Consider the following 14,650-nt stretch of genomic DNA (forward strand, 5'->3'; position numbering starts at 1 on the left):
ACTCCTGTTAATGTTGGTATTTTGATCTCCTCCCAAGGATCATGCATGTTCTTAATGGCATCTAGAATCGTGAATTCTTTCCAGAAGGTTTTCAACTTAACTCTGCCCAGGTCCATCAGAGGAATCACTATCTATGGTAGCTATGGTCTTATGAAACATATTTCTCAAGTAAAAAGATAGGAAAGCCAAAATTACCCCTAGATCCCTGGAGTGCAGAATAGGTCTTATGTTAGCAGGCATGAAAACAACATTCATCTCTTTGTACATCTCCGTCAAAACTTTGGAGTGTGATTAGATGCATTGTCAATGGAGCAGTCACATTTTGAAAGGAATCTTTTTTTCTAAGCAGTAGGTCTTAACAGTGGGCTTAAAATATTCAATAAACCATGCCCTTTAGTAGTAAATATGCTGTCATCCGGACTTTGTTTTTCCATTTATAGAGCACAGACAGAGGTGATTTAGCATAATTCTTAAGGACACTAGGGTTTTCGGAATGGTTAAATGAGCATTGGCTTCAACTTCAAGTCACCCGTTGGATTAGTCGCTAATAAGAAAGTTAGCTTATCCTTTGAAGCTTTGAAGCCAGTCATTGACTTCTGTCTACCTGTGAAAGTCCTTGATGGCATCCTCTTCCAATATTAGGCTATTTTGTATACATTAAAACTCTGTTGTTTATTGTAGCCACCTTCCTCAATTATCTTAGCTATATTTTCCAGATAACTTGCTGCAGCTTCTGTATCAGCACTTGCTGCTTCACCTGGCACTTTATAGAGGTGACTTCTTTCTTTAGACATTGTGAAACAAGCTTCAAATTTTTCTTCTGGATTGTCCTCACCACCCTCAGCCTTCACAGAATTAAAGAGAATTTGGAGCTTGCTCTAGAGTAGGCTTTATGTTATGGAAATATCGTAGTTGATTTGATCTTCTGTCTACACCTCTCAAACTTTCTCCATATCAGGAATAAAACTGTTTCACTTTCTTACTATTCATGTGTTCAGTGAAGTAGCACTTTTCATTTCCTTCAAGAACTTGTCCTTTGCGTTCAAAACTTGACTAACTCCTTGGTATTAAGAGGCCTGGCTTTTGGCCTATCTCAGCTTTCGACATGCCCTCCTCCCTAAGCTTAATCATTTCTAGCTTTTGATTTAAAGTGAAAGACATGCAACTCTTCCTTTCACTTAGACATTTAGAGGCTATTGTAGGATTATTAATTGACCTAATTTCAATATTGTTGTGTCTTAGGGAAGAAGGAGGCCTGAGGAGAAGGAAAGAGATGGGGGAACAGCTGGTCAGTGGAGAAGTTAGAACACACACACACTTATAATTAAGTTTGTCATGGTTTTTTTTGTTGTTTTTTGTTTGTTTGTTTTTTGAGATGGAGTCTCGCTCTGTCGCCCAGGCTGGAGTGCAGTGGCCGGATCTCAGCTCACTGCAAGCTCCGCCTCCCAGGTTCACGCCATTCTCCTGCCTCAGCCTCCCGAGTGGCTGGGACTACAGGCGCCCGCCACCTCGCCCAGCTAGTTTTTTGTATTTTTTAGTAGAGACGGGGTTTCACCATGTTCGCCAGGATGGTCTCGATCTCCTGACCTCGTGATCCGCCCGTCTCGGCCTCCCAAAGTGCTGGGATTACAGGCTTGAGCCACCGCGCCCGGCCATTTTTGTCATCTTATATGGTATAGTTCATGACACTACAAAACAATTACAATGATAACATCAAAGATCACTGACCACAGATCACCATAACCAGTATAATAATACAAAAAAAGTTAGAAATATTGGTAGAATTACCAAAATGTAACAGAGGCATGAAGTGAGCACACACTGTTGGAAAAATCAATAGAATTGCTATTGATAGAATTGCTCAATGTGGGTTACCACAAAACCTCCAATTTGTAAAAAACAATATCTGCAAAGTGCAGTAAAATGAGCTATACCTATATTAGGATAATTTGCAGCAAGAAAATTTACCTTAAACTTTGTAGTCCTCCAGTTGAATTTCTAATGTATGCAGTGGCACACACACATCCTTTCCTCATTGTTAGATTTCTACAATTCATAGATAATTTCACTCTGAGAAACCCACTTCATAGGTATAGTTAAACAATACAAAATAATTCATAATCAAATCTTTTCTATATGAAGAAAATGCTAGTGCTTTAATTAATATAGTTTGATTATACATATTAAATATAGAGTAGCTTTTATATGACTTCTACAAATGGCCATGATATTAATTAATATTAAATAACATTACAAGTCAATTAAGTATTGCTTTAAAGCTTTCTTGAAGCATAATTTTTAACTCTTTCCTAATATTTATTATTTTAATAAAAACTATGCATATTTAAGGTATCCAATGTGATGTTTTGATATACATTGTCAGGTGATTACTGCCATCAAGCTAATTAACATACCTATCACTTCAAATAGTTATCTTTTTTGTGGTGAGAACACATAAAATCTGTTCTCTTAGCAGATTTCAAGTATATAATGCAGTACTATTAACTATAATCACGATGCTATATATTAGGTGTCTAATACTTACTCATTCGTCATAAATGAAACTTTATACCTGTTGACCAGTGATCTCCTCATTCCCCCTTCCTCGCCCCTGGTAACCAATATCCTACTCTTTCCTTCTATGAATCCAACTTTTAAAAATTCCATGTGTAAGTGAAATTATGCAGTATTTTTCTTTCTATGTCTGGCATATTTCACTTAACATAATGTCCCCAGGGCTCATCTATATTGTTGAAAAGGCTGATTTCATTCTTCTTTAAAGCTGAATATTTCATTGTGTGTGTGTGTGTGTGTGTATATCACATATATATACATATATATGTATATATTATAATTTCTTTATCTATCTTGAGACATTTAGATTGTTTCCATATCTGGGCTATTCTAAGTAAAGCTGCAATGAACATGGTAGTGCACATATCTCTTTAAGACACTGATCTCATTTCCTTTGGATATATACCCAAAAGTGGGATTTCTGGATAGTTCTATGCTTAATTTTTGAAGAACCTCCAAATTGTCTTCCATAATGGCTACACAATTTACATTACCACCAATCATGTACAGTAACAGTTACCTTTTCTCCACATCCTCACATACATGTGTTTTTTCTTTTTTCTTTTCTTTTTTTTTTTTTTTGTTTTTTGAGGAGATAGGGTCTTGCTGTGTTGCCCAGACTGGCCTTGAACTTCTGGGCTCAAGTGATCCTCCTGCCTCAGCCTCCTGAGTAGCTGGGACTACAGGTTTGTGCCACATGCCCGGCTGTCTTTTGTCTTTTGATAATAGCCATTTTAACAAGTGTAAATGGATGTTTTATTGTGATTTTAGTTTTCATTTCCTTGATGATTAGTTATGTAGAGCACCTTTTCATGTATCCAGTGGCCATTTGTGTGTTTTCTTTGGGAAAAAAATGTATTCAGATCTTTTGCCCACTTTTAATTGAATTATTTGGGTTTATTGAGTTGTGTAAGTTTCTATTTTGGATTGTAACCTTTTATCAGATACTTAGTCCCTGCTTATCCCCAGGTGATACATTCCGAAACCCTGATGGATGCCTGCAACGTGATAGTATTGAACCCAATTGGGTAGGGGGAAGGGAGGGATAAGGAGAGAATTGTTAAAGGATTCAACATTACAGCTGGGTAGAATGAATAAATTCTAGTGTTGTACACGACTGTAGAAGGACTGTAGTTAACAATAATATATAATATGGTTTCACATAGCTAGAAGAAGGATGTTGAAGGTTCCCACCACAAAGAAATGATAAATGTTTGAGATGATGGATAGGCTAATTACCCTGATCTGATCACTATACATTATATGTATCAAAACATCACTGTGTATCCCATAAATATATGCTATTATTATGTGTCAAGTAAAAACAAATAAAAAGTAAAAAAAGAAATGGTATAGTAGTACAGTACTATATCCTTTATAAATATATATTAAGAAAAGTGAATTAAAATTTAAAAACCACATTTTCATTCATGTTTTTCACCCACAAATTTAATACCTTTTCCATCTTAACTAAGCGCTTATCATGTACTGTGGCCATAATTTTTGCACTTTAAGGTGCAGCATCAAAACTGGCACAAATTTCTTTTTTCTTTCTTTTTTTTTTCTTTTTTTGAGATGGAATTTTGCTCTCGTTGCCCAGGCTGGAGTGCAATGTCGCAATCTCAGCTCACTGCAACCTCTGCCTCCTGGATTCAAGCGATTCTTCTGCCTCAGCCTCTCAAGTAGCTGGGATTACAGGCATGCGCCACCACACCCAGCTAATTTTTGTATTTTTTTTAGTAAAGACGGGGTTTCTCCATGTTGATCAGGCTAGTCTGAAACTCCTGACCTCAGGCGATCCGCCCACCTTGACCTCCCAAAGTGCTGGGATTACAGGCCCGAGCAACCGCATCCAGCCTGGCACCAATTTCTTGTGATTTCCTTCTTATGATTTCACAGATAGAATGTTTGTTCTTACCATAGATCTTAGCAGTCTCAGCATATGATTTTTTTTTTTCTTTTATTAAGTCAAGAACTTTCATCTTTTCACTTGAAACACCTTGCCTTTCTCTGGCAAATCCGAATTGCCAGCATCACTACTCTTGTGCTTTGGGGCCATTACTAAGTAATGTAAGGGTTACTTGAACAAAAGCACTGTGATACTGCCACAGTCTTTCTAGTAAACAAGACAGTTACTAAGTGACTAATGGCTGGGGAGTGACTACAGCCTGAATACTCTGGACAAGGGGATGATTCATGTTGCAGGCTGAATTGAATGGGACAGGTGAGATTCCATCATACTACTTAGAAGGGTACATAATTTAAAACTTATGAATTATTCCTAGAATTTTTCATTTAACATTTTTGGGCCACAGTTGACTACAAGTAATTGGAAGCATGGAAAGGAAAGGCACTAAGACAGAACTAATGTATATGGTTTGCAAATATTTTCTTTCATTTTGTCGTTTCTTTCATTTCACATTGTCTCTCTGTTGATTTTATTTATTTGTTTATTTTCTGTGTAGAAGCTTTTTAGTTTGTTGTATACCTATTTGTTTATTTTTGCTTTTGATTCCATTTCCCAAAAATCATTGCCAAGACCAACATTGAGGAGCTTTTTCCTTATGTTTTCTTGTAAGAATTTTGTCATTTTAGATCTTATATTTAATTATTTAATCCATTGTGAGTTAATTTTTGTATGTGGTATATGGCAGTAGTTCTTTTACTTGTGAATATACAGTCTTCCCAACATCATTTATTGAACAGAATATCTTTTCCTTATTGTAAGTATGCTTCAGGCCCTTGTTTAAGATTAGTTGGACCTTGGATGTGTGGGTTGATTTCTGGGCTCTCTTTTCTGTTCCACTGATCTGTGTGCCTCTTTTAATCTCAGGTCCATACTTCCATACTATTATGATTACTGTAGCTTTGTAATATAATTTGAAAACAGGATGTGATGCCTCTGACTGGTTTTCTTTCTTAAAATTGCTTTGGCTATTCAAGGTCTTTGTGCTTCCTTGTGAATTTTAGGATTTTTTTTTTTTTCTGTTTCTGTGAAAAATGTCATTGGAATTCTGATAAGGATTGCATTTAAACTGAAGATTACTTTGGGTTGTATGACCATGTCTACAATATTAATTATTCCAGTCCGTGAACATGGGATATCTTCTCATTTATTTGTGTTTTCTTCTGTTTCTCTTCAATGTTTTATAGTTTTCAGTGTACGGATTTTTTACATCTTTAGTTAAATTTATTCCTAAGTACTTTATTCTTTTTGATGCTATTGTAATTAGGACTGTCTTCTTGATTTTTTTTTTTTTTTGATAGTTTGCTAATAGTATATATTCTACTGGTTTATATATGTTGACTTTGTGTCCTTCAACCATACTGAATTTGTTTATTAATTCTAACAGTTTTTTTATGTAGTTTTCTTCTTGATTTTGTAAGTACATCACACTAAAATAGAAACATTTACAGAGATGTTGCGTTGGAATTATGGGCTAGTTTCTTCATCGTTTATGATTTCAGAAATGTTTTAACATCCCTTTGTAGTGTTTCCGAATTAGTTGCTTTTCTTCCCTACTTAACCCTAAGTTTTCCTACTTTTCAGTCTCTCTAATATGTGGTTATTGATCTCTAGAGACATGTTAATATAACAGTAGAGCTCTACTCTAAATTAGAAACATAAAAGGAATAAATTTTGTATAGGTTTGGATTACTATAGACCAGCTTTTATTTGTTTTTTTGAAACCTAAAGTGTACTAGTAGCATCTTCATAAAATCTGCATTAAAATTTAAACAATAGTTTATTTCTCTTCAAAGCTTCAACATCAGTACATTTATTCATGAGTTACATACAACTCAAATAAATATTAATCATAACAATAGAAAAAGAACATTATTTTCATCAGAACCCTAATTTTCTCTATAATGTATTATCTTATAATTTTTTATTTGTTTTTATTATGTAGAATATAATTTCATAGTAAAATGCCTAAGGAAAATACCTCTGATGCTTTTTTTAAAGTAATTTAAATTCATCTATGTTAATATTTTTTATGAATGGAATGTTTGTGATGTGTTACATTTCTGTCTTAGTTTGGATAAATGTAGTTTAAGTTAATGACTTTTTCCCATTGATTTAAAAATTTGGGTATTCAGAATTGCAAGATATGTTTTAAAACCCCACTGTCATATTTTGACAAATTTTTTGGAGTTTACTTTTATTTGAAAATGCTATCACTATTTTCATAAGAGTATTTTTGGCTATTCTCCCCTTTTTAGGCGGTATATATTGCACCCCTAAAAGCCCTAGTACGTGAAAGAATGGATGATTGGAAAGTTAGAATAGAAGAAAAACTTGGTAAAAAGTAAGTTCTTACTTTCACTCAAAAGATACGCTTTGAATTGACTAAAAGGACCAGGAAATAAGAGTTGAATAAAACTGTTGAATGGTTTTACAGTGATTTTCATAGTGTTTTATTTAACTGCTGAATGGCTTTGCAATGATTTTCATAGTCTTTTATTTTAAGATATGTACCTACTATTAAAATATCAATATTCTCATTGTTTTAAGATTGAAAATGAAATCTCCTAAATTACTTAATGTGAGTACTTTTATTTGGCAGGATAACTTTTTCAAAATATTTTCATTCTAAAACAAAACAAAAATAAGTTCTGTCTCTCTGTTTTTTTCATATTATGCAGAGTAGCTTCCAGAAACTGCTTGGAAGGCATTTTGCATGTAAATTATTTAAGAAAAAGCAGAAGTTCTTTGAAAAACATGTGGGGTTTTTTTCATTAATAATTTAATATACTGCAGGGTTATTCATTGCAGTATTATTTTTAATAGCAAAAGATTACAGAGAAATGAATTTCCAATAGAGCATCAGTAAGTAAATTATAGTACATCACACAATATAAAATATTGTATTACTCTGTAGAAAAAAAAAAACTAAATGAGTTATTTTTATATGGAAAGAATGATCTCCAAAGATAATGTAAAACAAAAAAAATTAAAGTATCCTAGCTTATGTTTTTGCAAAAAGATAAAGAATATGAATATGTGGTTATTTTCAGAATGAGAACTAGCTATCCATATGATAGGGATGTTATAGAGACTATTCCCTGTATTCTTTGAACCATGTGAATATATTCCATATTCAAAATAGCGTATAAAATGTAAATCTTTAAAATAAATGAGAATAAGTAAATACTCTATGAACATTATGCTCAGAGGAACCAGTTTTGCCCTTTTTCTTTTCTTCCAAGTCTTAACACAGATAGAAATTATATTAGACTGGGTGTGGTGACTCACGCCTGTAACTTTGGCACTTTGGGAGGCTGAGGCAGGTGATCATCTGAGGAAAGGAGTTGGAGACTAGCCTGGCCAACATAGTGAAATCCCATCTTTACTAAAAATAAAAAAGGAGCTGTGCATGGTGGTGTATGCCTGTAATCCCAGCTACTTGGAGACAGGAGAATCACTTGAACCTGGGAGGTAGAGGTTTCTGTGAGCTGAGATCAAGCCGCTATACTCTAGCCTGGGTGACAGAATGAGACTCTGTCTCAAAAAAAAAAAAAAAAAAAAAAATGAAACGAAATTATTTTAGTAATTACTTAATATTTGGTGTTAGCCTAGAGCTAATCCTATGTAATTAGGAATTCTTAGGTAATTCCTCTAGATCTACATAGGTTTTTCTTTTCCTTTTCTCTCACTATATGACTGTGATCTGCTAAGAATGACTTGTTACATATTTGCTCTGACTTATCTTGTTTTCATCCTAATACGTTTCATTTTGGTATAAAATCTATAGAAAATTCCGATCTAAGGAAAGAAATGAGCTTGCACACAATCTAAATTACACATAATTTTAATTAAATTTACACATAATCCTAAATATTCTTAATGAATGCCTTTTTTGTCTCCATAAAGTAACACTTTCCTTCATTACAAAAAAAATTTATTCCAATATAGGGACAAGGGACTTTATAAAATCACCTAGGATGGAGTTTCTATAAACATAATTAAAGCAAAGTTAGATATCCTTGCATATCTGCATAAAAATTAGATATGTCAGTGATTGGAATTTATATGACCTTCATTTTATGGCAAGCAATTTTCTTAGAGTTCTTAAGAAATGTACATTTTGGACTCAACTTGGAAAATTTCAAAAATCAAAGGTAGGTAAAGTAATTTTAAGCCTTATAAAATTTTATTTTAAAAGAGATAGATTTTTGCATTTAGAAGGTCGTTTGTTACCTGAAAATGTTCTTGGTTCATTTTTATATTTGCCTCCAGAGTTATTGAACTAACAGGGGATGTGACTCCTGATATGAAATCCATTGCCAAGGCTGACCTTATTGTCACTACGCCAGAGAAGTGGGATGGAGTCAGCAGAAGCTGGCAAAATAGGAGCTATGTTCAGCAAGTCACTATTCTCATCATAGATGAGATCCATCTGCTTGGTAGGTACCACTGTATCTAAAGCCAGTTTACAAACTTTAACTTTCTAAAATGTTAATTATTAGTATTATTTTTAATTTGCATGTAATAATCATGTATATTTATGGGGTACAATGCAATTTTTTGATATATGTATATAATGTAGAATTATTAAATCAAGCTAATTAACATATCTATCACCTTACGTATAAATTGGGGTGAAACATAAAAAATTTTCTCTTAGTGTATTAATCTGTTCTCACATTGCCATGAAGCAACACCTGAGACTGGGTAATTTATTTTTAAAAAGAAGTTTAATTGACTCAAGATTCTACAGGGTGTACAGTAAACGTAGTAGCTCCTGCTTCTGGGGAGGCCTCAGGAAGCTTTCAGTCATGACTGAAGGTAAAGCAGCAGAGAGCTTCTTACATGGCAAGAGCAGGAACAAGAGAGCGAGGTAGTGGGGGAGGTGCTACACACTTTTAAACAACCAGATCTCATGAGAATTCACTCACTGTCATGAGAATAGCACCAAGAGGATGGTGCTAAGCCATTTAGGAGAAACCGCCCCCATGATCCTATCACATCCAACCAAGCCCCACCTCCGACATTGGAGATTACAGTTCAACATGCAATTAGGAATTTTACAATTTAGTAATTTTGAAATATACAATATATTATTATTAACTGTTGTCACACTGCTGTACAATTGATCTGACAAACTTACTTCTCCTGTCTAACTGAAACATTGTACCCTTTGACCACCATCTCTCTATTCCCTTCTCTTGTGACTCTAACCCATGCCCCTGGAAGTAACTACGTTTCTTCTCTTTACTTCCATGAGGTCTTTTTTTTTTTAATTCAACATCTAAGTGACATCATGCACTGGGAGTGGGATTGCTGAATCCTTTGGTAGTTCTATCTTTAGTTTTCCTTTTTTTTTTTTTTTTTTTGAGGAAGCTACAAACTTTTCCTTTTGTGGTTGCAATGGCCAACACAGACTTGTTAAATGATTAACATTGATTTTTCCTTATTTTCTAGGTGAGGAAAGAGGCCCTGTTCTAGAGGTCATTGTATCTCGAACAAATTTTATCTCATCACACACAGAAAAGCCTGTTAGAATAGTTGGACTGTCTACTGCATTAGCTAATGCCAGAGACCTTGCTGACTGGCTCAATATTAAGCAGGTATATAGAAGATTGATAAATTATGCATTTATTTAGTAGTGTGACTTTGATGATTCCTTTAAAGCAATATAATAACATTATAAAATTCAATCTAAAAATTGAAAATGGTCTCTCTCTCATATTTACTCTAGATGGGCTTGTTTAACTTTCGACCATCAGTACGCCCAGTTCCACTGGAAGTTCACATTCAGGGCTTTCCAGGTCAACATTACTGTCCTCGTATGGCTAGTATGAACAAGCCTGCATTTCAGGGTAAGCTTCAGATTCTTGGAATAAAATAGTAACCATTGTTTATGGTAGCTATCAAATGTCTTCTAATTGGTGTTCGTTTCTTTGAAAGGATGATACTGGTCCAGCTTCTACAAATATCTCAAACTGTTTGTCTCAAATGTTAAGGCATGCAAATGTATGTTAAATTACCTATTGAAAATTGGAGAGATTTCACAAATGGTAATGACTTTGTAGAAAAATAAAAGTATGTAATTTTAAAAAGTTATCAGAGTTTTCTTAATATTAATCAAAGTGTTTTTATGATAGTAGCTTGAACAAATGAGAAATGGAAGCTACAAGTCAAAAACATCTCATAATCATTTTTATGAGAAATCATAAAACTTAGAAATTTCATTACTTTAGTACAGTGCTTCTGTTTTTAGTTTTTCCTCTTCTAACAAATTAGGCAAGCAAACAGGAAAGATTTAAGAATAGCACTCCGATTTTATTGAAACATGTTTTATTTGGGCTGCATAAAGAATATTTATTATATCAATTAAAAATAACCTCAAAAATAAATTCTCAAATGTGAACTGCTGTTGATTGTGTGGTGACAGTTGTGAGGTGACTTTTTAGCTGCTGTAATTAGCCTTATGACAGAAGCAAAGTATTGATTGTGAACTAGAGACCAATTTTGGCAGTTCAGATTATTTACACCTCCACAGAAGCATTGTACAAAATCACTAATGAACAGTAAATCTGCCATGAGCCGTTCAGCCACACCTGTTCTTTCAGCAGCAAAAATCCATTAAATGTTGAGGCTTAAAGAAAGACAGAGATCCATTTATATTTATGTGTACAAATGATACCAATATTGTACTAATATGTGTATTTTAAATGGTGTATCTCTAATATGATTTATCAAACTTTATCATTTACATTTGATAACATTCTGATAAACAATAAAAAGAATGAGAAATAAATGAGTTTATTTTTCATAATATATATTGTTGAAATTGTGTATATCTATATGGAATGACTGCATACCATTGATGGAAAGGAAGCATTTGTGTTGTATAAATCAATAGTAAATAACTAAAATACTTACACTTCCGTAGATATGGTATCAGCACAGCAGCTATACTTATGTACTATTTATTATACCTGTAGTGATTACTATATTTCTTTGAGTTTAGAAATATGATTGTGTGATAGCTTTATTTCTCATAGTTAGAATGTAAATAAAGTCAAGGTCATGTCAACATTTCCATTATAAACCTTGTTTCCCAGCCCATAAAAAGAAATTCTGCAGCTCACATTTCAAACAAGAAATTACAAAGCAGTTGAACTTTTTATATATAATTTTTACATGTCTCTAACTGTTTTAAGAGAGTTGTGTGGACATAAATATATATTCTACTCGTGGCATCTTATCAGCTTTTTGGAGCCTATGTAGAGCAAAAAAAAAAAAAAAAAAAAAAAAAAAAAAAAAAAAAACCTAATTTCAATATAAGCCAAGTGATTTATGTGGCTCTTTAATTATTTGTAAAGATTTGATGTACAAAATTGCCTTCAGTCTTGTTACTCTGGTTTGTGTTGACCAGAGTCATCTCATCTTCTTTGTGTTGACTACCATGTCCCATTACTCAGATACTCATTCAGGCATAGTATTCTCTTCAGCCCTCTTCTACATTCTCTTGTCTGCCCTTCTCACACGTATGCTTTTAGAAAAACAGAGGGAAAACTTTCTTCTGATTTATCTCTTAACCTGTTTACTGGTACAAACTCTCCTGATTTTTCTATCACTGATAACAAAAATAAAAGGTACTTTTTGTGGTCTTTTTAGACATTTTCCATCACCTGGCAGGACTTGGTTTTCTCACCAGACCCCAGGACCAATTAATTCTGTAATATCACTGCTTAGGCAAACATAAATAGCTAAGAAACACAACTTAGCACAGAAAACTCAATCTAAGATTCAGTTTCTATGTATAGCTCTTAATGGAGAGTCTCAATCTCTAAGTTTCTCCTTCCTTGGCAGCTCAGAATAGAACTTGGACCCAGCATAATTAAATCTTTTCTGAGGCAATATACTCTCTAGGTAGGACCATCAACTTTTCTTTTCCTATTAATCTGTCTAATATGCTTCTAGATCTGTGTAGTACCTGCAATAATGCCAGATTTCATGCCTAAATTGTTTCCATCATTAGTTTTCATGTATCCATTTGATATCCTACTGAAATTCATATTCTGGGGTTAAGTAGCTTTCCATTTTATTTCCCACAACTTTTCAACAGCAATTAGAAGCCATTCTCCTGCCAAACCTGTTTTGATATTTGTCTCATCAAGACGTCAAACTCGTCTTACTGCTTTGGAATTGATCGCCTTCCTGGCTACTGAAGAAGATCCAAAACAGTGGTTAAACATGGATGAAAGAGAGGTAAGCACCATCTTTTATCTTCTACTACTTATACGTTTCAGGTTATATTGTATTAGAATGAACATTAAGTATGTAATTATATTATAGGGAAAGAATAAATCCTTAATACCGCCACCTTACCACACTATTAATATTCTGATATAGTTTGTTCTAGTATAGTCCCACTTAATGTTTATTTTGTATATTTGTATTTATATCTTTTTCCTTTAACATTATCACCTATGTATGTTGTAACATTCAACCATTTTCATATTCTTTGAGTATTCACTGCCCTCACTGAAGTTAAAATCAATTTTGCAAAGTTTGGATTTTTAAAAATATATAATAATCTTTTTTTTAATTTTAGGAAGCACTAACATATAAAAATTTAAAACCTGCTTTATCATTTCCCTAAGTTATAACCACCAGTAAAATTTTAAATTATAATTTTTGTGTCTATGCAGTTATATTCCATTATGCAACTATTTCGTAGTGGTTTTCTCCTGTAATTTAATAATCATGCATCTTTATTATTGTAGATTTTTCTCTGTTTAAAATTATATTCTCAGTATAGAGTTCTAAAAATAAAATTAGTGGGTCAAATGATGTGAATATTTTTACAGCTTTTTCAGGTACACTGCTAATTACTTTCCAAAAGAACTGTACTTATTGGTGTCATCACCACTGATGTATGAATTATCAAAAGTATATGATAGTAACAGTTTTACTGCATCCTCATTTGTTGCAACTGATTGATATATTATAGATAAAATATTATCTTAATGTATGCCTTGATTTTTGTATGGTTGAACATTTTTTTTCATATATTTACTAGTCTTCTTTTTTCCTTGTTGCCTCTTCATTTCTTTTGGTCTTTCATCTATTCCAGCACAGCATTTATTTTGTAGATTTGTGTGAGAGATTTGCCAAATTTAGAAAAATATATACATATATAAAATTTTATATATTACTTTTCTCCATATATATGTATTTCTATACATATATACATATTAATCTTTCGCCTGCTGTATTAGGTAACTTTGCTAGTTTATTGCTTGTCTTTTTATCGTGGTGTCTTTTGACGAATAGAAGACTTTGCATTTTATGTAATCTAGTTTGTTAGTATGATCCTTTTTGATTCTTTATACTACATCTAAATATAGATATTCCTCCTCCTCTCTATAGATTTAATATATAGTGATTGTTCTTTCTTACACTTTTCCAGTTTTGAAAAATATTTTCCTAAATGGAGTTACAATGAAAACAGATGAAATCAGTAGCATAATTGTTGAGTTGTGATCTCGCCACCTACCCTCTTCCGTGTTCCCACTTGGTAATCTCATGCAGGCTAAAGAAGAGCAGTGCTCTTCAGCATCAGTAAAAAACAATGTTCCGAACCCACTGGTGTCCAGGATTAACAGTTTGCATATTTCTCCCCTTCTACTTCTCATGACTCATTTAGAGTTAGTAGGACCGTTGGATAGTACTCTATATCTTACATTATTGTGTAATGGTTAACTGATATTTCAGAATGGTTTTGCTTAGTTCTATAGATGACCTTATTCACTAACAGACTCATAAATTAGCTTAATATGTGGACTATCAAATGACTGCTTGAAGTAGAGTAATAGCGATCATTTTATCTTTTAAATTTTATCTTTGTTTACTTAATGTTACTTATATGGATATACCAGATATTTAAGAAACTAATTTATGTTCAAAATAATGTTGTTAAAAGATTATTTTATCCTGTATTGTTTAATTGATATCTGAATAATCATCCTATTGTGTCTAAGGCAGTGTCATAACTTAGGAGACAAATGATGAAAAATAGATGTACAAAATATTGATGACTCAGTTTATATGCAGTATCTC

General features: G+C 33.1%; 1 protein-coding gene across 4 annotated transcripts in view; it reads left to right on the forward strand.

The window, feature by feature from the left end:
• The window catches only part of ASCC3 (activating signal cointegrator 1 complex subunit 3), a 418,508-nt gene that overhangs the window by 275,691 nt on the left and 128,167 nt on the right, over positions 1 to 14,650 (forward strand). For all 4 annotated transcript variants that reach the window (XM_010389420.2, XM_030928567.1, XM_010389421.2 and 1 more), the window contains 5 exons: positions 6,799 to 6,884; positions 8,816 to 8,982; positions 10,001 to 10,146; positions 10,278 to 10,398; positions 12,654 to 12,796. In XM_010389420.2, the coding sequence (XP_010387722.1) occupies positions 6,799 to 6,884; positions 8,816 to 8,982; positions 10,001 to 10,146; positions 10,278 to 10,398; positions 12,654 to 12,796 (663 nt within the window). The remainder of the gene's footprint in view (positions 1 to 6,798; positions 6,885 to 8,815; positions 8,983 to 10,000; positions 10,147 to 10,277; positions 10,399 to 12,653; positions 12,797 to 14,650) is intronic.

This window comes from Rhinopithecus roxellana, chromosome 4 (genome assembly GCF_007565055.1).
Source record: "Rhinopithecus roxellana isolate Shanxi Qingling chromosome 4, ASM756505v1, whole genome shotgun sequence".
Taxonomy (NCBI): Eukaryota; Metazoa; Chordata; class Mammalia; order Primates; family Cercopithecidae; genus Rhinopithecus; species Rhinopithecus roxellana.